The sequence below is a fragment of the Palaemon carinicauda genome, chromosome 3, assembly GCF_036898095.1.
Source record: "Palaemon carinicauda isolate YSFRI2023 chromosome 3, ASM3689809v2, whole genome shotgun sequence".
Lineage (NCBI taxonomy): Eukaryota > Metazoa > Arthropoda > Malacostraca > Decapoda > Palaemonidae > Palaemon > Palaemon carinicauda.
The window spans coordinates 178,324,491-178,348,182 of NC_090727.1; the positions used below are offsets into that span (position 1 = coordinate 178,324,491).

The following is a 23,692-nucleotide window of genomic DNA, read 5'->3' on the forward strand; positions in this document are numbered from 1 at the left end:
TCTCTCTCTCTCTCTCTCTCTCTCTCTCTCTCGTTTGAGTATGGATATTGTTTTATGTATATCGGTTGGCAATGAAAACCATTATCCAGTGATTTTGCTCACTCTCCTTACATGTTAAATTCATAAAGAAAATACATTAATTAGATATTTGCTTGATAACGTTATCGTTGGTCCATTATCTCTCTCTCTCTCTCTCTCTCTCTCTCTCTCTCTCCGGCAGTCTCGCTGAACATGATTCGCTCGAGTAAATTTACCGACGCCTCTTCATCGTCAGTTAGATAATAAAGTAAGTATACATTCCTTGGGTGGGATGGGTCCCCGGCCTTTGTAGGCTTCATCTCGTTTCATTAGGAAATTCGGCAAAGTGATTTCATTTAATAACGAGTTTATGTTACTGGGACTCGGGCGTGTAATGTGACGGCAGAGTGGTCTACAGCTTTGGTCACCTGGGGGAATTGAAGGGATAATTCGTAAGGCTGGTTTCGCATTCTACGTGTTCACACACCCCATATATATATATATATATATATATGTGTGTGTGTGTGTGTGTGTGTGTTCTGGTAATCTTGATTCGCTAATTTGGCTTTTTCGGTCATTCATGTTCGTAGTTTAGTCAGATAATCATTATTTTATCATTTTCTTAACCTCTTTCATTCCTACGAAAGATAAAATGAATTAGGAAATGACATTATATGTGATACTATTAAGGATAAGCCTTAATAAAGACTTTAGTCCTTCCCAGTGAATTTTCTACCGTTTTACCCTTTTTTCAAAAGTTGCCCTTGAGGCAATTAACCCGAGGTGCTCCCAAGTTTCCTAAACGTGTCTGATAACTACCAAATTAGACCGGAACGGGAAATTGGACGTGAGCCGTTCGTGGTAACCTGGAGAAAGAAAAAAAATCTCCTCTACAATGGGATATCATCATTCGGTTCCAGCCACGATATCGTATCGAACGGTAGATTTTTTTAATGGTAAACTATAACACTTGGTAGTTATTATTATAGTTGATAGTCTCTCTCTCTCTCTCTCTCTCTCTCTCTCTCTCTCTCTCTCTCTCGTTTATTTTTCAAAACCCCGGCAATCATCGTCATCATCATCATCTTAGCCATCGGACATCCGCCAAACAACTTACCCAAGACAAGTAATGAACAACAGGTCGTGAAAGATATCTTTCGAGGAAAATCAGTGTCATGTATCCTCTTCTTCCTTACTCGCCCCCTCCCATCTCGACATCATTTCCTGAGCAAATCTTCCCCACCCCCCACCAACTGTGGGTTTCTCCCTCCACGATCGTTTCATTGGTGTTTCTAATTGGTTGGCCCCTTATGAAAAAAGGGATATTCAAGAAGCCTTATTGACTAATGTACGTCGTTTCCTTAGGTGTGCATAGCGTCACATAAGAGGTTTCATGTAGTGTCGTTCATCAAGTTACTTGAGGCAGCCATGTTTTTTTTTAATAAATCATTATAATGATAATGAATATAGTTTGGTTATAGTGATCTTATTATTAGTATTATTTACATAAGGTAACCTTTATTTTTTTTATCATCATTCCTCCAACAACTATATATAACGAAAAATACGTAATTAGACTTAGAATGTTATATTGTACAAATATTGTTACAAATGAAAGAAGGAAAAAGCACCCCAAATATCTCTTTCTCCCCCGGGGTTCCTGCTACAATTTTTTCCCCAAGTATTTCGGTGATTGGATGTTTGAAGTTTAGTTGCGAGGCTGTCTGGAAATAGGGAGACGTTCAGTTCCCAAGTTTCATAGAAAGTGAAAGTAAAGTTTCCTAGATGTATGGAGACTACTTGCAATTCCAAAGTTGTAAGGAAGAAGACCGTTTACATTTGAGGTTTAGTTCCGAAAGGCTAAAATCCCTTCTCCCTCTCTGCCTTTCGAGGCTTAGAAACCTGCTCTTCCTTTGCATCCATCGGGGACGCCCCGTTACTGTCTTCTTAAAGATCCTTAATGCAGATTTGTGTGGAGATAAACGGCTTGGGAGCTGGATTTATTTTAGTAATCCACCGAGAGGTATTTAAGCGGATTTATTTTTATTGAGACGCCGTAAAAGGATTTCTTTCTTTTGGTATGGGTGATAGTATTGAATGTGTATGTGTGTATGTGTGTGTGTTCGTGTCCGTCGTGTGAGGGATTCATCAATATATTGTTTTTATAAAATTTACCTAGTTTATTGTTTGAATTATTATTGAAATTTTACTTATATTTTTCTTAGTTGTGTTGGTTTCTCAACCTTTTATTTTTCATTGAAATATTAAGCCTGGAGGGAATATAGACTCTCTCTCTCTCTCTCTCTCTCTCTCTCTCTCTCTCTCTCTCTCTCAAAGGCATGGCTTCCCTATTCCCCTGTACACTCTATTAATTTCTTTTCCCCTCTTCCGCTTCCCTCCTCCATAGAGTCTGGTGCAGGGTAATGTGGTGTTAATTACTTGTCACCGGAGACGAGGAGGAAAGACGCCCCGTAGACAAGAAGGAGATGCGTATCCTACGGGTTTACGCGGCACTGATATGGATGGGGTGGGGGGTGGGGGTGGGGGGGGAGTTGCTTCCCAAAGACAGTTTTCATTTTCGGTCGTTTTTTTGAGGCAGTTGTATTTTGACATACCAAGTCAAAGTGGTCTCTTTTTATTGTTGATTTATGCGACTTAATTGGATTTTACTCTCCCCTCCAAATTCAAACTCTAATTTTAAGGGAAAATTTTTTGCGTTAAGTTCCCTTCTATTTTTACTTATCTTTTTCTGTCTACTGTGTTGTATTAATATATGTTTGTTTGAAATAATTTCTTAGCATTGCTTGCCGTATTTCTTTATTTATTTCTTATGATTCGTCTATTACACTAAGGCTGACAAACTTGCCATAACCATTTTATTTGGCATACAAATCGTACTTGAGAAGTATGATGTTAGTTAAATGTTATAGTCACCCAAGGCCTAAGTTCAAGGTCGCTGAAAAAAGGCCTTGGTTTTAGTGCTGCCTTTGGGCGTGTTAACCAAAAGGCCCTTGTTTTCAAACTCGTCAGTTTAGAGTAGGTGGGTCTCTTCTTAGCTTTTATATTGACTTATTTAGTAGTAGTTTGCAAAGAGTGTTTGTTGATGGACACTTTAGTGAGTATAGGTATTTGATATCTGGTGTTCATCAATGTAATGTTCTTGGCCCATTACTTTCCATACTATATACACATGACGTTTGGTTTGGCGTAGATAGCAAGCTCGTTTCATATGTAGGCGATGCTACTCTGCTTCAGTTCTATCTCCTGAATCTATCTGGCATTGCTGAATCCCCTAATAGAGATCTAGCTAAATTGTGTACATGGTGCAAGTTATGGGGTATGAAGTCAAACCCTAACAAAACTCAAAGAGAACAACATCCTGATCTATGCATTGATATTGTTTCTCAACTATATATATATAACTCCTTTAAAATATTAGTATGATTCTTGATAGCAAATTTACTTTTGAGAAACATATTCGGTCTGTTTCTTCATCAATTGCACAAGAATTCCCCTGTTGAAGGAATCTTTTATAAGCTTTTCGGTGATCAATATATTCTGCACAAATGTTTTAAAGATTTCATTCTGCATTGTTCCGAGTATTGTTTCCCTGTTTGGTCTTCAGCAGCTGAATCTCATCTTAATTTGTTGGACAAAATCTTTGTTTTGTAAATGTCTTATTCCAGATCTGTATATTAATCCATGGCACCATCGTTTTGTTAGTCATTGCTTAAGTTTTTCCATAATTCTGACCATCCTTTGCCTAAAGATCTTTTCAGACTGTACCATCTTGTACGCAGTACTAGGTATGCAGTTAGCTCTAACAGTCTTATCTTCTTCACCATAAGGTACAGTACTAAACAGTACTGTAGAAGGAAGTGTTTTTCCAGCTGTGATCAGACTGTGGAATGATCTTACTAATCAGACATTTTTATCGGTGGAACTTCATAAGTTCAAACTTGCAACGAATGTAATTTAGTTATGGTGAACAGGCTAACATAAGTATCTCTTCATAGTTTATGACAGATCTATTTAAACGTTGTTACTGGTCTTAAGATATGTTATATTCTTTATTTATTATTTCTCATGTAGTTTATTCCTTTTCTTTACTGAGCTATTTTTCCCTGTTGGAGCTCTTAGGCTTATAACATCCTGCTTTTCTAACTAGGCTTGTAGCTTAGCTAGGACTAATAATAATGATTATGTTTAGATGAACTCGAGTCCAGGGCAAATATTTATAAATCGTGTCGAGAGGTAGGCACTCAGTAGACAACTTTAGATTACTACGTAACAAAATTGTTATCTGCTGAAAGGTTGAGAAGGATTTAATGAGTCGGGCATTGAATATCTCTCTCTCTCTCTCTCTCTCTCTCTCTCTCTCTCCATGGATTTTCAATATACAGTGTGTACCACTTTTTAAGCATACAACATATTTTAGCAATTGTTTTGGTAGAAAAAGTTTTTTTTTAGGGGGGGGGGATATTTTATCAGACTGAGAATTATCGTTTGTAAGATTTTAACTTTTTTTTTTTTAAATCATAGTTTTATAAATAACATTTAAATTTCTATTTACCACTGCATTTTATATAAAATATTTTTATCCTATATTTTCCATATATTTATATATTTTGAATATTTTAGATATATATTCATCTTATATTTTCTATATATTTACTTTATATTTTATTATTAGTTTTATAATAAGTATTTTTACCTCCCGAATTTGATCGGTCCACCTCTGTAAGATTCGATCTTGACTCATAATAACTTTCCTTTTAAAAATAATATATCTCTCTCTCTCTCTCTCTCTCTCTCTCTCTCTCTCTCTCTCCCTTGTTGATGAAACTGTGAGGGAAGTGACTTGGTCTTAAATAGCAAGTGATATTCCTCTATATCTATATATACATCCTAAAACTCCTTTGAAATTTTGTTATACAATGCTTATGAAGCAGAAAATCTAAGAGAGATAAGGAATCATAAAAGAAACAGTGATGGCTCTTGGAGCTAAAAGCACTTGAAGACATTATGAGATGTAAGGGCTCGAGGGTGGTGTAAAGAGAATTTATTCTTCTTCTTACGAAGGATGGCAGGACCAAAACTTAATGCCTTTATGAGAGAGAGAGAGAGAGAGAGAGAGAGAGAGAGAGAGAGAGAGAGAGAGTCAGTATACAGTAGTTTGAAGGTGAAGGAAGCTGAACAATGCCTCTTTAGCCGTAATTGCTAACTGCAGTTGGGCAAACTTCTTTTCGTACCTTTGACCTCTTTGTTCTAGTAAATAAGGTCATACTTTTAAAGGTGTAGGGATGGGATTGACACGTATCTCTCTCTCTCTCTCTCTCTCTCTCTCTCTCTCTCTCTGTCTTAATTTAATAAGATCAAAACATTACTGTCAGCTGGAGGCAACTCAATTTTATTAAAGACTTTGTAAATATAACTTTTCACGAATAAACAAATGAAAAAAAAAATATCGCATCCAAAATATAGATCTGAATTGGTATATTTCAGGCTGGAAAGATGTTGACTTTTGAGCTGATTGGATTCTGGAAAGATCCTGTGAATTCCGTATCCAGTGATTGCTTGAGGGAGTCGGAAAAACTTTGGGGGGCAAGAATTTCGGAAATGGAAAGCATTCGTTGTGCCATTTGAATTCTCACGTAACTTGCTTCGCTTCATTCCTAAGCTTTGCTGATTTTCAAGTACCTCGGGTTTAACATTTATATAGCTAATCGTAAACTTTCCAAATGAGAGAGAGAGAGAGAGAGAGAGAGAGAGAGAGAGAGAGAGAAAGGAGTTTCAGTATATTATCAATGATTATGCATTTGAGAGAGAAAATATTTTTTCTGTATATTTTGAATGATAATTCATTTGAGAGAGAGAGAGAGAGAGAGAGAGAGAGAGAGAGAGGAGTTTCAGTATATTATCAATGATTATGCATTTGAGAGAGAAAAATTTTTTTCTGTATATTTTGAATGATAATGCATTTGAGAGAGAGAGAGAGAGAGAGAGAGAGAGAGAGAGAGATTCTAATAACATCTACCTAGCTCTTGTAAACACGTTGGCATTTCTATTAAAAAACATTCAAAGAGTATAGAAGGTCTGTATCAAGCTGATCCTATAGAGACGTTTCTTCTGACCCAGTTGCCCTAGGGTGAAAAAGAGTTGACGTAGGCCTACCGGATTCTGTCCAAATTACCCCCATAGACCTGTAATTACTGTCGGTAGGACGAGGAAGACGTAAGTCTCGAAGGCCTTTGATTACTTATTCATTGATAATGACCAATAATTACGGTCTCCGAGGGAGTTTTGTTTATAAATTACACGTGTAATTTTCATTTGGGTATTCGCCTCAAATTTTGTAGGCAGGTGGCTGACGTTTGGTAATCTTTTTTCCCTGACATTTTATCTATATTCTTTGGATAATGTCTGTTATTATAAAGTATGCTTCAAGGTGACTTGATACTGTAACTTTGTTATTTGCTCTATGAGCATTGTGTGTTTGGTTGATATATATATATATATATATATATATTATATATATATATATTTATTTATTTATTTATTTATTTATATATATGTATGTATATATACACACACACATATGTATATATATATATATATATATATATATTTATATAGGACGGATAAGCTTATTATATAACAAAATTATTTTCTATTTATCGTAGGAATTTATCACTAATTTATTTTCTATTACTTAGATTTAATAAATATATTCTTTCCCTTCAGAATTTATTAGGTCAGCTCTGTAAGAGTTAAAATTTCCTAAATAGGCTGGCTAATCTTATCACATTTAGTAATGATAATAATGTGTAGCCTATGTATTACTATACAGTATATAGTATGTATGTGTAAATTTATTAATGAATATGAGTATCTCAGGAGGATACTGTTTATAAAAGGCATGTATTTATCGTGTGTCGGGGGTTTGCAACCAGAGAGAGAGAGAGAGAGAGAGAGAGAGAGAGAGAGATGAATGAATGAATGAATTCCATTTGACATGTCCACCCAGTGTAGATAAACAAAAACAACTCTCTCCAGCCGTCCTTCAGTCATTGGACATGGTGGTGGAACCTTGGAGGAGTAATATATTCCTCCAAGGGTGGAACACATCAAATTTCGATCATCCAGTTTGATAAGGCGAGTTGTGGGACTCCGAACCTGTCCTGGGATCGTTGTCACAAATCTCTTTAATGGAAATTGATTTAGCTGATCCATTATCTCTCTCTCTCTCTCTCTCTCTCTCTCTCTCTCTCTCTCAGCTTCCTGGTGATCGGCGAGGGTATGGAATCAGTCTTTCATTTCGATGGAAATTTAATTTGTTTTAGATTTGAATCATGTGTTTTCATCGTGCTCAGATGCCAGGGATAATCAAATTAATGTACACACGTTCACGTATATTTCAATGCTCACTAACGTAGGTAGTTTTAGCTTTTTACCCGAATGGCTATGTGTTTCTTTTATATTCCTTGAACTATATTATTCTTTTTTTTCTGAAAAAAAATTCAAATAACACTAATTTTTCAAATGAGTTTTTTCACTCATACTCTTTATCCTTTATTACATGAATTCTATTTTGTAATTTACTTTGTATCGTCTACCTTTACTTTTTGTTCTTATTCTATCAGTCTACCGATCTACCCGAAGAGGCCCTAATGGAACAGAGGACCTTTCATAAACCCTTGAGTCCCTTTCCGAAATAAATTACGTATCTCGAGTAATCATAAGGGGCAGCGCTCGGGTATTTGATCTAAATGGCACCTCCACTACCTTCAGGGTCTAAAGGAAATTCTCTTCAGTCGGACTTCTCTTATAGTTTTTTTTTTTTTCAGTAGTGTTCTTCGTTGCTTTTACTTATCGTTACTCCCTTTATTTGTCTGTTCATTTTATACTTGTTTTATTCCTTTACTTTTCCAGTCTTGCTTTTGTGTATCCATTCCTAAATCGTCTTTCACTCGCTTTTATTTCCATATTCTTTTTTATTGAATTTGTTTTTGTTTAATTTTCACTTACCGAACTTTCTTGAACTTACTTTACTCTCTCTCTCTCTCTCTCTCTCTCTCTCTCTCTCTCTCTCTCTTCATTAAACCTTCTCAGTTCAAAGATTTCTTCTCTGTACTCTAAAATCATTGCCGACTTGCCATCTAATGTCATGTAATTGCTAAATTTTTATTTAGTATCTCAATATTCGTCTTTCTTTTTTTCAGTTACTTTTCATTTTCACTATTCCCTCAGTTCACTGTGTCATCCTTTGCACCCTCTGTCATTGTCTTAGAATAACCTTGCTAGTCCCTGGTTTCTTTGTCGCACACACTCCCGGCTTTGATTTGGCTCACTTTCATCATTTTTGCACATTGTTTCTTCTGATTTAACATAATAATGATAAATTCTCTCCTTTGCCCCTTCCTCGCCATCGCTTTCATGAACCTCTCTTATTCATAATTTTGATTCATTATCATATTCTTTACACCTTCCCTATATTATCTCATTCCCAATCCTTCATATACATCATCACACTCATAACTTCTAGGATTCCCCAACACATTTATAACTTCACTAATAACTTTTTTCCATCATCATCACATCAATATTTATCATCTCCCTCCGTCAATTCCCCCCCCCCCCATCGCCTTCCTCCATCTCGAAAAAGTTCCTCCATCACCGTCCGTAATGAGATACAAGTGAGGTTGGATATACCAGACCAGTGGGCATTTGGTCCAGAGTTACCAAGGCCTTAGGTGGCTTCGGACCTTCTTCTTTAGCCTTGTATGTCCGCATCAACATCATCAACCCCTCAGATACCCTTTGGTCACACAAATTCGATGGAAGCGATAATGATGATTTGACATGACGTATAACTTGCCTTAAGCTTGGCTAGATCTGTACAGCTTAATTAGTTCAGATTTTTTAGTTCCTGTTTGGTTTTATATATTTGTTGTTATTTGTTATTATTTTTAGTCTTTTCACATATTTCTTTGATATAGCAATTGCATATGCCTTTAACTGATTTGCACCTATTTTATGCCAGCAGTTTAGCTATTCATTTAATCATGTTTGTCAATTATTGGACCAGTTATTGTGCAATTCTGCCTATGGTTATGACAATAAACCCCCGATATATATATATAATAATAATAATATAATAATACCATAATAATAATAATAGATAATGGCTCACGACGAAGAAGCCACGGCTGGACTCACCCGTGTGAACCTCATTGAAGCTCGTTTTCATTTTGTCTTTGGATCTGGTATTTTGTCATTATTACCTCACAGGTGTAGAGGATTTGCGCTTCTTGGCTTTGTTATCAAAATTATAGAATTTTCTCTTTATTATTTTTATGGTGATGCAATATTTCCTTGTTGAAGCGTAGCAACAAATCGTTCACCACTATTTCAGAGATGGAAAAGGATGCATCGTAATTATGTGTTAACGCCGGAAGTAGTTAGTGAATGATATTTGCGTTCGGATTTATATACTTTTTGTACCTGCACTCTTGCCCATTTCACAATAGGCGTGTGTAAAAAATACACATATGCGTACCCATTACACAGTAGTTGTGTGTATGAAATACATATATATTTATCATAAAGATTTTTATTAAGATTTTTTCTAATTGGGAAATATGTTTATGTAAGGGAATATTTGATCTGTGAATTAGTTTTTCTTATATTTAGGTTTTTAGCAGTACCAATGGTTTATAAAAAAAAACAAAAAAAAAACAAGAATGGTGACTACGGGGTAAAAGCATAAAAAAGGAAAATCTTACCGATATGATAGACTATTATATTCCTCACTTCATAGCAGTCACGATCGATCGATCGATCGATCGATCGATCGAGAGAGAGAGAGAGAGAGAGAGAGAGAGAGAGAGAGAGAGAGAGAGAGAGAGAGAGAGATCATTCCAATGAATATGATATGCGCGAAAGTTCAGAGTAACATGTAGATATTTTATCCCCAGACATGGAGCTCTCTCTCTCTCTCTCTCTCTCTCTCTCTCTCTCTCTCTCTCTCTCATAACCCGGCGCGAAAAATTCCGGAGGCGAATATTGCACCGTCAGCGAAAAATAACTTCGCAATATATTATATGACAATACGCAGTCGGAAGTGCAATATCGGAGCAATATTCCTAAGCATTGTGCATTTGGGCGTTTTAATAGTCCTATTTATATGCAGTTCCCACCGAGAGCTGTAGACGCGAATATGAGGAAGTTTTTTTCCTCGTAAATTCGTATGTCTTTTGTTTAAGCTTTTGTCCGATGAGACGTTATCTTTCGAGAGAGAGAGAGAGAGAGAGAGAGAGAGAGAGAGAGAGAGAGAGATACTGTAGCGCCTTTGGCGTATAACCATGATAGATGTCAAGATTTGAATTTTACTACCTAGTGGGAGACCCATCATAGCCCTCCCCGCCCCCCTACACACAGAGCAGATCACGATTGCCTTCCAGCAATTAAGATGATAAGTCGTGCATAGGTGAAGTGTTATTACTTCCAGAAATTGACGTGGCTCTTATACAGATTGGATAAGGGGTCGTATTTTCTCTCCCATGGACGGATAGGAGAGTAAAGATGTTTATGAGAGAGAGAGAGAGAGAGAGAGAGAGAGAGAGAGAGAGAGAGAGAGAGAGAGAGAGAGAGAGAGAGAGAGAGAGGTGGGGTTGACATACGGAGCGTAGAAATGAGACCGGCTTCATGACATGCTTGCTCTAGAATTCGTCATTTCATAGTATTAAATACCTAACGACTTTGGCTTTTCTTATAGAATTTTGATAAGTATTAGTAATAGCTTGTTTAAAGAATTCATAAAATGGTGTCGGGATCATTAATTTAAATCAACCTTGTCTTTTATCGAGGAATGAATATCTCCAGTTCTCCTTGTAGGTGCTATTAATTCCTATGCATAATGCATTTAACCGTTCAACGTCTGGGCCTTGGGAAATGCTATGAAAGGCGATGCCCATTAATTATCGTATGTACTTAATTTCTCCCCCCATAGAATTGTGCATTTGTTTGGCGTTTCAAAGGATGCCTACCTTTGTGGTCTGTTTAATTTCAAGCTTTTAAGATACGATTTACAGTGGTATTTTTTACATGTTACCTGTGCCATTGGAATCTGGTCTTCATTCCATAGGATTTCCCATTGAATTATATATATATATATATATATATATATATATATATATATATATATATATATATATATATATATATATATCATCACCCATGGCTAGTTCACTGCAAGATAAAGGTCTCAGAGAAATTCTTCCACTCGCGTCGTCTTTCTATGCTAGTCTATACGGAACCCACAAATCTTCTTAGCTCGTCAATCCATCGTCTTCGCTTCCTTCCTCTGCTTCGTTCGCATTCTCTATGGATATATATATATATATATATATATATATATATATATATATATATATATATATATATATATAACATGTGTGTGTGATAAAAGCTAATTGTATGATTGACTCTCGTCCGTCACACCTACAGAAACGAACATGCGTAATTTTATGCATGATTTATACACATTGCATTCCATTAACTAAACATTATTTTGAAACACCTTTTTCTCTCTTTTGACAGATGGTGTGAACGAAGTGTCAGCTGAGATGAACTTGCAAGTGAGGCTTGTAACGGAGGCGATGCTGTTCAACTCCGTGACCGTCCGAATCGCCGACATGACGCAGGAGGCATTCCTGTCTCCTCTCCTGTCTTATTTCGTCGACGGACTGGCTGCCATCATCCCCTGTCCCAAGGAAAATATATTCATCTTTAATATTCAGGTTTGTAGTGGAACTCTGCTAGAATAAGTTAATTTAATGTAACTTACTAAAAGTGAAAAAAAAAATCCTTAACTTTATAACTTACTAATAGTTTAAAAAAAAAATCTTTAACTTTTCCTCTAGAAAAAATATTTCCGTAATCCTTAAATATCCAGAGTAATATAATGTTAGAGAAATTTCATATGATAAAATCTTTTTTCAATGTCGTGTTGGTACTCAACTTAATAAAGGGAGTCCTCTAAAATCTAGAACGGCCTGGCAATGTCGAGCGAACGTTATTCAATTACCATATAAACGTTCAGTTATGGCAACGTTCCCCTTTCCCTAGTGATGACTCGAGGTAGATCTCATTAGATATGGAAAGCTTACGCATTTCGCTTCCCTCTAGGCCAGCTACATTTCTTTTTCTCTCATTTTAACATTTTATGATTTCCAAAATTGTAGAATATTCAAGTAGTTCACCCGTCCGATTCGAATAAGAATGCTTTAATTTCTTAAGCGGATTTAAAAAGAAAAAAAAAAGAAGCAAGAAATGTTAATGACTTTTCGAAGGCGAACATCGGTTCAAAGATAATGGTTAAAAGACTTATTCCCCATGGAATATTCTGTATTTGTATGTAACTTTATTAAGTCTTTTTACGACAATCTTGCTGTAATTTATGCTATATTTGATTAAATATGAATTTTGTAACAATTCCCTTATTTTGCTAATATAGCTATAATTCATCATAAAAGCTATTATAAAACCTGAATTAAACTATTGAAATAATTTCGAAGGCCTAGTCCTTCATGTGTGTGCGTGTGTGTGTGTACACATATATCTGCGTGTGTGGTTTAAAACAATTAGGCTTCTCCTATATTAAACCAACTCCCAAAAGCAAAGGGCGAATTATATTTGTAAATATAAACAGACGTCAGATTATGAAGCATACAGAAATGAATGCGGAATCCATCGGTCCCTTTTATCTTCTGCAGGACGACACAGACGTGCAGGCGAGGATCCTGAACGTGAGCTTTTCCGCCAAGAGGCCCAACGTCCACGGGGAGGAATTTTATCAGCCACAATACCTCAGGGAGAGGGTCTACCTCCATCGCTCCAACCTCGCCAAGTTAGCCACCGTCCAGGTAACATTTCAGACAGGGTCGTTCTTGCTCTTTCTGGCATCAAGACCTTGAGTGTCAACATTAATTACATATTTTTTTATGTTCTATTATAAAAGGCTTCTTTTTCCTAGATTTTTTTTTTACATAGTTTGTTCAAATGTTATTGTTTATCATTTTTTTGCATACTAGTGTCAATTTTGTTAGCCTCATACATTCGTCAAAATCCTTCTTTCATTTGCTGGTTTGATTTCGAGATTTAAATAATCTCTGTTGAGTTATTTCAACTGGGATATCAAAGAATCACCAAATAAAAGATAATCTTATCAGTTTCATATTTCAGTATACATTCATATGAAAGATTCCCATGACTCAGCCCTAATGTTATAATCAATATCATTATTTTATTATTGACAATTTTCAGTTAATGGTTTCAAAGCCTGGTACGACAAAGAAAAAATGTCAATCTTAGTTTTTCACTTTTTTTTGTTTTTCAGGTTTTGCCTTTTGACGACACCTTGTGTGTACGCGAGCCTTGTCTAAACTTCGAGGAATGTCTCAATGTGCTAAAATTCGGCAATGCCTCGGGTTTCATTTCCTCACATACCATTCTCTTCCGTCCAATCTATCCCGTCAACACATTCGCTTGCAGGTGCCCAAAGGTAAGGAGAGAGAGAGAGAGAGAGAGAGAGAGAGAGAGAGAGAGAGAGAGAGAGAGAGAGTGTTAATCTAGCAATCGTATGGGAATGACCATTTAAAATACGAAAGGGGATTGAGATAAACCCTATAACTAGGTATATTTGCTGAAAAAATAACAAGATATTTTTGTAAATATTACCAATATGAATTGTCAGCTATCTATGACCACCAAAGGAGGCGTGAATTAATTGTTTTTGCCTTGCAGGGGTTCACCGGAATGAGAGAACACTATGAATGCGACACAGAAGTCAACCTCTGCTACAGCAGTCCTTGTGGAAGTCATGGAACCTGCATGAGGAGAGAGGGCGGTTATACTTGCGTCTGCCTACCTGGATACACTGGTTAGTATTTGACTTGGTTTACATTACTTGTCATTAATATACTTCTATTATTCATTATTACACCATAAATAATTTCCAAATAACTTTTTGAAGAGAAATTAATAATTTAAGACACAGAAGCCCATGTTTGTCCAAAGATTTTGCAGTAAATTATAGATTACACTAACTTTCATTCTCAGATTGTAAATATCACCACAAAATCACAGAAATATTATAAATGTTTTTGAAAAAATTATAAAAGAATTACCAAAAAAAGGGAATGGGTATGTAAAAGAAACGAGAGAGGGATGTTATAATGCAGTTAGCTGTTAATGAAACTTATTAGACCACAAATGAAATGCACATTAAAAGGACGAAAAATATAATCAGGCTGAGAATCTGAAACTAAATACCGGTATATGTTTAAGTAACCATCGTAATTATATTGCAATTACAGAGTTACTGTATTACTTATACATATCTGCATACAGCTATGTGTCTGGATTGTATATTGGAAGTAAAGTGTTTGTTTATATTGTGTAGTTTCATATATTAATACAGTACCTGAGTTTTTTTATGTGCCGTATATCTGCTTACGTAATTGCACGTGTGGTATTTAGGAGCACCACACACAAAATTTTTATGATGTGCTTAGTACGCGTATGGCTATTCATATATATTAGATCTTTAATAGAGTTCTGAATTTTGCCATATTATTATAATATTCATTATTAATACAGTATATTAGTCGCCAATTTCTTTTGAATAATTGAAAATGGAAAAATCTAGGAGAATGACTGGTTAATATACTTGTCTTCAGAAGTGTAGTATTGTCTCATCATATAAACAAACGCGAGGAGATCTGTATTATGTAGCAAAGTATGGTAATGTTATTTATACAATCTTCACAAACCCATAGAATATGATTTAAAGATGTAATCATTTGTTGTGAGAGGTCATCACATGTTAACTTATTTACACCTTTTTGTTTCATTTCAGGAAAGAACTGCGAAGTAAACATGTTGAGTGGACCATGTATAGATGGAATTTGCAAGCATGGGAGCAAGTGTTCGAGTATATCTACTAATGATGGAGGAGAAAGTGGTTTTACTTGTACCAACTGTACACGTGCACTTTATTACACATCTACTTGCGAACTAAGGTCTCGTAGATTTTCGCAGGGTAATTTCCTTACCTTTCCGTCTCTCAAGCAGAGGCACAGACTTCACTTGAAGATTAGGTAAGTTCTAGTTTCCTTTACAATTCAATAGTTAAAAGGGTTCAAAATACAAGGATCGTTGGATTATCTCTTGCACATTTGATACATTAGAATATTATAACATTTGTTATTTGATAAATTTGAATTAATTAAGGCTGTAGATCTCTTCCAAGGTGAGTTGGGGTTAAAAATTTAGTGCTGTAGATCTTTACTAAATAAAGGTTCTGTACAAAGGTAATTATATTGCTCAAATAATCTAAAACAAAAATAGAGAAGTGTTTAGGTTTATTTTAGATTGATAGTAGTAATATTTGAGGGGTTTAATTTTAAGATAACACCTCCCCCAGTTGCTTTAAGCAAGTTACGTTATTAATGTTAGAAAATATTTTGAGAAATCCATTGGTATTATAGGACTACAGGCTGCATTTAACACCACGGTGTAAACCTTAATGTAATCTCTTACAGTTTTGCAACGAGAGAACTAAATGGTTTGTTGTTGTACAATGGACGGTACAATGAAAAACACGATTTCTTGGCCCTGGAAGTGATTGATGGATCTGTAACATTTTCATTTAGTCTTGGTACAAGCACCACTCGTGTCAGCGCTTCAATACCTGGAGGAGTTTCAGATGGCGAGTGGCACACAGTTTCTGTGGACTATTACAACAGGGTAAGATAAAATTACTCTACACTGTATTAAATGCTACTATGGATGATTTTGGGTACTTCGATTTTTTCATATTATATTTCTAAAGAACGTCATTTAAAGTGATATATCATAGTTAAACATTTCGTTTTAATCAGTTTTGCTAAGCAGATACTGTAGTTACCTAGCCAGTGAAGTATGACTAAGCATTTCCATCTGTTATATACAGAGTGCAACCATCAGCTTGGATAACTGTGACACTGCACTTGCTGTTCGATTTGGTGACAAGATTGGAGATTACTACTGTGCAAACACAGAGGCTGCAATCCTAGATGCAAGGTAAGTGTTGTAAAGCAATAATTTATAGAAGACATTATAGAAATTTTACTGTGACAAGGACTTTGTTACAGTGAAATATCTAAGTTTGGTAATACAGTAATACATTTATTTTTGCTTAGGAAGTTTATTCAGTATACTGTACATTTAATCAGTATTTTGGTATTTTCATGATATTGATGCAGAGCAAATTTAGTTTACAATGGATTTGTTTATTATATTTTTTTTTTTCAAAATTAAGGTTTATTATTGTTGCCTATGTAATTATTATTTTCTTTTATTGTCCAATGACATTTCAATAAAAACATGCATTACTAAGAGAGCAGTTCTGTGCACCCTTTTACCCTTCCTGATCCTAACTTCTAATTCGTTGTCCCACTGATTTATTTATAACAAGACTTCAAGAGAATGTTTTTATGTTGAACAGGCTGACAAAAGTCTTTTTATAGTTTATATATGAAATATCTGTTTTAATGTTCTTAAAATATTTATTTTAATTGTTCATTACTTCTTATATCGATTATCTATTTCCTTTCCTCACTCGGCTATTTTTCAGTGATGGAATTGCTTTTCCAACTAGGGTTGTAGCTTAGCTAATAATGATAATAGTAATAATAATAATAATAATGATAATAATAATAATAATATAATAATATATAATATAATATAATATAGTAATAATAATAATGATAATATAATAATAATAATAATAATAATAATAATAATAATGATAATAACAATAATAATAATAATAATAATAATAATAATAATGTTTACCTTACAGATGTGCAATTTTGACCGAGTCTTGTCACCGTTTTCTTGATGTCACTGGCCCTCTACAAGTAGGAGGATTACCTTCACTACCAACAACTTACCAAGTACAACAGCATCACTTCCATGGCTGCATATCGGATCTTTATATTGACCATAAGTTTATTGATCTTAATTCGTAAGTTATCACTTTCTGCTGGTCATTACGTAAATATGAAATTAATAATTGGTGTTTCATGATTTGTTTTTACTCTGGGGACCTTTCATAAATTGCCGTGACATATAATTTGAGGTTTTCCTAATGTATGTAAATTTATGTTTTTCTGTTTTTGGCAGCAAATTTCTTAAAATCTTCATTTTCAGACATGTTGCGGACAATGGCACATATCCTGGCTGCCCAGAGAAAAATAGTTTCTGTCGTTCCCATCCTTGCAAAAATGGGGGAACATGTAGAGAAACATTTGGCACTTATATCTGTGACTGTCCTGTAGGATATGGGGAGAAAAACTGTGCTTTAGGTAAGGCAGTGAAATGTTCTGTATCATAATTTAACAACAATTATGTCATTTTATCAGCAGTACTATTCCCGATTAACTTTTAAGTTTACGTGTGTACCAATGTTACATTCAATTTATTATAGTGTTTTCATCTTTGATAATAGCATACATCCCTTAATACACTAATATTAACCATATGCTTTGTATTTTCAGAAATAGAGATAGTGAAGCAGTTCTCTGGAGAAGGCTTCTTGTTGTTTAGTCCTCAGTTGCAAAACATCAAGTTGCCTTGGTTTAACAGCCTGTCTTTCAGAACTAGAGAACAGTTTGGTATGCTGATGATGACAAATGTTGGTCAGAAGAACTCCAAGAGCATAATAGAGGTTAGTGAACCTTGTTTTTATTCAGAAAGAAAAGTTAGCTAAATTTATCATAAACATATAACTGGATATACTTCACTTATTCATTTGAAATTATTGGTCATTAAATATAAATGATGTCTTGATTCAAGTTGCTTTTAATTTTAATTTTTTTTTATGAATTTACATAAAGATTCTCAGTACAGTTTGCATGAAGAACACAGAATGCAGAATATTAACTGTTTGTCAAGATCAATTTCACAATTTATTTCAACCATTTTACAGCTAGTCGATGGTTTCATACAATATCGTTTTGAAAACACAACTATAAAGATGACAGATGCCAGAGTGGACGATGGTCTTTGGCACAACATAGAAGTGAAATGGATGGCTGGTGAAGTGTGGCTTAATCTAGATTTTGGAGACCATGAAATCACTGAGAAAGTTGATGAGGATGTGGCTGGTCTTCTGAATGGTGAAGTATCAGTTGGAGGGGTTCAGCCATCTGATCCAGCGAAAGTGGTCGGTTTCAAGGGGTGTGTCAAGGTAGGAAATACAGAAGTAGAGTTTTGATGTAATTGGTGCAGTAAGCACTTTCATTTGAGAGAGAATGAGAAATAGAAAACTCCAATAAACTGTTATAAGTTACTAAGGGCATGTTATTGCAATTTAAAAGAAAATAGTATCTCTCCGTCAGGCTTTCCAATAATTTTGATTTTGGTTATTTATAGGTTGAGAGACAATATTATTATTAAAACATTACAATTATGACAGTTCTTGTTCAAATTATATTATTTTTTATTCTTTTTACCAATAGGATACCAGGGTAGGGATCACTAAAAATTCATGGCTTCGTCCAACACTTGAGAGTGGAGTGCGGGATGGATGTACTGCTTCAGATCCTTGTACATCACGTCCATGTCCTCTTAATTCTGCTTGTCTCAACACATGGCAAGGGTATGAATGTCAATGCAACAAAGGATTTTATGGAGATACATGCAGAGATATATGCAACCTAAATCCTTGTAGCAATAATTCTACTTGTATTCACGATATCCACTCGCATAAGGGGTACCGCTGTGAATGCCCAACATATGAGTTTTCAGGTATGATACCTTCCATTTGTGTTTAAATATGTGATATTTATTTTGCTTACATAATTGTCAATAAATTCTGTAAAGTGGAGAAATTCTTTCTGCTCATATACAGTATGTAGGTTATGTGAATACTATAGGTGATGGTGTAGTTAATTTGGTTTTCTTCTTGTTGTTTAGGAGAATATTGTGAAATTGTACTAGACCAGCCATGTCCAACAAATTGGTGGGGTTATCCAGTTTGTGGGCCATGCCACTGTGATGTAGATAAAGGATACGATGGAGATTGTAACAAGACTTCTGGAGAATGCCGCTGCAAGGTAATTCATATAAAAGTTAGACAGTAACATTGCTTTTATGGAAGTGATGTTCATTATTTCTCAATTATTTTTTTCATTTTAAATCAAAATTTAGTAATATGATTTGAGTGATTCTATTTAATTGTGCCAATGACCTTCAAAGTTGAAGGCACCAGAAAATTATCAGTACAGTAATCATCGACCTAGAATGAAATTGCTAAAATATTTGCTCTCTATCATTTCATTTAATATAAAATGATTAAATTATGTTGTATGTAATATAACTTCTCATGTATTTCATACATAGGCTCTTTATAAACACACTGATGTGATTTCCCAGTATTTTTATGTCAAATATTGGTGGTATACACCATGTAATTTCAAGCTACAGTTCTCTCCTTACAAATTTATTTTAATTATGCTATTACATAATGCTAATCCTTATTTTTTTAATTCATATATACAGGAAAATCATTATCAGCCAAAATCCACTGATACCTGCTTCGATTGTGACTGCTATTCAATGGGATCCTTTGGAGGTTCTTGTGATATGTTCACTGGGCAATGTAGATGTCGACCTGGAGTCATAGGACGAAGATGTGATCAGTGTGCCAATCCTTTTGCTCAAGTCACCATTAAAGGGTGTGAAAGTAAGTGTTTAAAATGGTGCTATATTGTACTTAATAATTTGAATCATAGGAGTTGGAGAACTGCCCTTAAGAATTATAAAGTATTCTTACCCACATTGTTGTAGTTGTAATAGAACTGTCATTCTTATTTGTACCTACACTATATACTTTAGTTTCGGAAATTGGTTGACAAATTTATTCATGTACGTATACAGTATTCTACAGTAAAGTTAATTAAGTTAGCTAACCAAAGAATTTTTCCAGTTGTGTATGATGGGTGCCCAAAGAACTTTGCTGAGATGATATGGTGGGAGCAAACAGCATTTGATGGTACCACAGTACAACAGTGTCCTATTGGTGCACAGGGTCAAGCATCACGGTCTTGTCACAAAGAAATTGGTTGGGGAGCTCCAGATATGTTTAATTGTGTTTCTGATACTTTTATTGAACTGAGAGATCTGGTAAGTGGTTGAGCTTACATGATTTTATCTTATGAAAGTAAAAAATATAATTGCAGCAATAATGTAGTTATACAGCAATAGAATATTGCATTTTGTCTGCCAAAGAAATATTGAAAGATCACATAGGATTTAGAGTTATAATTTTCCAAGTTAAAGGAGTATCTGATTGATCATTCATCCTTTTTTTCATGACTACATTACTACATTTGTTTTTCATGCAAGTAATTCAGGGTATGCATTTTCTCTTTGACAGCTTGAGAGCTTGGAGAGTAATGAATTAGAAATAACTACTTACCTTGCTGTTAAGATCTCACAAGACTTGAATTACGCTTGCTCAGTAACACCATCAATGTGGGGCTCTGATATTCTTATTGCCTCCCGTCTTCTCATCGTCCTTTTGGAGTACGAAACTCATCAAGAAGGGTTAAACTTGACCCATCGTCAGGATCGCCATTATGTACAGGTATGTATTATTTGGTGGCTTATGAGACTATTTTTTTATTTTTATATGATTTTATAATTTTATCAAATTATAGTTGTACGGCATTTATTTTGATATAGGTGTAAATGCATTTTTAAAATTGGTTTTCATAACTGGTGGGACACATCATAAGCAACTTTTTTTTTTTGTTATTAATTCTTGCAGAATCTGGTTGAATCTGCATCAGTGATTTTACAACCTGTTTATGTCCCTCATTGGCAACGTATAAATGGAGTAGAAGGATTTGGTGCAGATTCTCTTTTAACAAAAATGGATGAATATGTAGCTACTTTGGCTGCTAGTCAGGGAGACACCTACACAACTCCATTTGAAATTCCTACTACTCATGTTGGTAAGTAGATTGCTTCTGGGAATTTATAATGAATACTGACTGACAACTTTTTCTGTAGATTTAGAAGTTTGAAAGTTTTGCTTCAGGCTTTATAGTTGACTATCTTCTTAGTCATGAATTATTTGGTTTATAATCATCATTATCAAATAGGATATTGTTTTTCAATAAAATAGTTTAAAGACAAATAAGTATAGCAATTTTTTATTATAATTCATTAACTTTTTCAGTGTTTGGCATGGATACAGTGTCTGCTGATGAACTTTATGGATATAGTCGATCCGATTTTGTTGTTGGACATGATGATAGAGTAGATCACATCATCATACCAGAATCTTCATCTTTGGTTGACAAACATTACCCTGGCCAGGGAAAGGCATCTGTTATCATTCCTAAATACAATAACTACTTGAAAAATCAGCAGATTTGGGTTCACGATACAAATGTTCGCATTCCCTTGTCAATTGTTGGTATACCAGATGTTAAAACAGGTATGGTTTATTTATCTGCTTATTTACTATATAATCTACTTTATTTTTTAGTTTTATTACCATTATAGTAGTATTAGGCTTTAATTTTAAAGCTAATGCAATATATTGAAGTGAAATGAACTACTATTTGGACATTGGTATTTGCATTTTGCCATTTTGTCTGAAATCATATGATAAATGTTTTGTGAATGGGTTATTTATAACATATAACAGAATTTTAGATTCCATTCATTTTATTTATTCCCAAAAATATATCAGCTTACATCATATCATTTTTGCAGATGAAACTTCAACCAGTGGTACATTGGGCAATACAAGGGCTGTTGTAAGCTATGTCATATTTCGATCTTTGGGAACTCTTCTCCCCGAGACTTATAGTGCTGATGTAGAACAAAGATGGGGAGTAGGATTAGCTGTGAGATCACCTGTCTTCACAGTTGCTGTCCATACATCACACAATGGTTTAATACAGGAAAAATTGGGTGTTCAAGTACGGCTTAGGTTCAGGCTTGGTCATGTAGGGAGAAGGGCAAATCCTCAGTGTGTAACATGGGTAACCAATGAGAAAAAGTAAGTCGCAGGAAAGTTTTCATATGTTATATATATTGTAATGTGTGCTGTTTTATATTAATTATTTTATAATGTTGATGGGCATTCCTATATAAGAAACACAATTACTTAGAACTTTGAATCTTGTTCATGTAATTCCAATTTTTACTTTTTACCTTCAAAAACAGTGAAGGACTTTGGACTCGTGATGGATGTTTTACAAGTGGACCAGAACCTGGCTTTGGTGAATATGCCAATGATACCTTCATAAATTGCACTTGTAACCATCTTTCAAGTTTTGCAGTTATTTTGAATGATGCCGAAGCCGAGGTTAGTCACTCAGTATTAACTGAATGTAGAGAAAATACTGATACTTCTATGTAGAATTATTTTCAAGTCTCATCGAATAAATAATGTAAATAGTGGAAACTTGGAATTTGAAAAGGTAATAAATATTTTGAAATTTGGAAATGAAACTTTAAACCACAGAATTGACAGATCAAGTAAAATACTGTATATTTCTTTGTTAAGTTTTAATGCTGTATTTGTTTCATTTTCAGTTTTTGGCTGAACCATCAATTGCTGAGGACGTAACTACTTACACTGGCCTCATCTTGTCTCTTGTTTTACTTTTACTGGCATTCATTGCTTTTTGTCTTTTGAGAGGCGCTCAGACAAACTCTAACACAATCCACAAGAACCTCACAGCCTGCTTGTTCCTTGTACAGTTGCTTTTCCTAACTGCACTCAAACTTCGACACTTCTTGGTCCAGCAGGAGGTAAAGATAAGGCCTTTTGCTGCATTTTTTTCTATTGTGCTTGCATTCATATTACAGTATAAAAATCTCCTAACATATTTAAATTGTTGTGCTATATACATAATCATATTTTTGACAGCATTTTTAATACCAGTCTTTTTTTTTCAGTTTCCTTGTAAGCTAGTAGCTATAGGGCTCCACTACTTTTGGCTGTGTGTATTTACCTGGCTTTTGATAGAAGGAGTTCACCTATACAGAATGTTAACTGAAATGAGGGACGTGAATCACGGGCAAATGCGATTCTACTACTCCTGTGGTTATGGTCTCCCAGCTATTATTGTTGGGTTATCAGTCGGCGTTAGAGCTGACCAATATGGCAATTACTTTTTGTAAGTACTGTACAGTGTGCTTGATGTAATAATTTAGATATCTCCATATTCTTTGCATTACACATGAATCTCTGAATCTAGAATATAAGCTTACTGTAAATTTAATTTAGTTACTTTAATTATTTCTATGAACCTCACCTGATGTTCATATTGCTTCTCTCACAATGCTTGGCTTATACATCAGAAACTTGGAGCCTTATTAAAGCCATAGAACATAAGTTACTTACAACTCAGAGAGCTGTTGAAAGAATAATGATGGGAATAGCACTAAGAGACTAAAAAAGAGCAACATGGATATGAGAGAAAACTAAAGTTGAGGACATTCCAAGCCCATGTAAGAAAAAGTAATGGACATGCCAAACATTTCATTTTGAATTGCAAGACATTGTCTTCAGATTTCATTTTTCAAATCATTGATTGCCAGG

At 34.7% G+C, this 23,692-nt stretch overlaps 1 protein-coding gene across 1 annotated transcript in view; it reads left to right on the forward strand.

The window, feature by feature from the left end:
* The window catches only part of stan (Protocadherin-like wing polarity protein stan), a 334,705-nt gene that overhangs the window by 281,636 nt on the left and 29,377 nt on the right, over window positions 1–23,692 (forward strand). Inside the window, 22 exon segments of the mRNA XM_068371172.1 lie at window positions 11,620–11,819; window positions 12,795–12,944; window positions 13,418–13,582; window positions 13,825–13,960; window positions 14,939–15,179; window positions 15,624–15,828; window positions 16,034–16,143; window positions 16,925–17,089; window positions 17,275–17,429; window positions 17,622–17,791; window positions 18,053–18,313; window positions 18,585–18,873; window positions 19,042–19,181; window positions 19,627–19,810; window positions 20,054–20,250; window positions 20,504–20,713; window positions 20,897–21,083; window positions 21,311–21,571; window positions 21,853–22,141; window positions 22,309–22,450; window positions 22,681–22,899; window positions 23,047–23,267. Coding sequence (XP_068227273.1) covers window positions 11,620–11,819; window positions 12,795–12,944; window positions 13,418–13,582; window positions 13,825–13,960; window positions 14,939–15,179; window positions 15,624–15,828; window positions 16,034–16,143; window positions 16,925–17,089; window positions 17,275–17,429; window positions 17,622–17,791; window positions 18,053–18,313; window positions 18,585–18,873; window positions 19,042–19,181; window positions 19,627–19,810; window positions 20,054–20,250; window positions 20,504–20,713; window positions 20,897–21,083; window positions 21,311–21,571; window positions 21,853–22,141; window positions 22,309–22,450; window positions 22,681–22,899; window positions 23,047–23,267 — 4,297 coding nt within the window.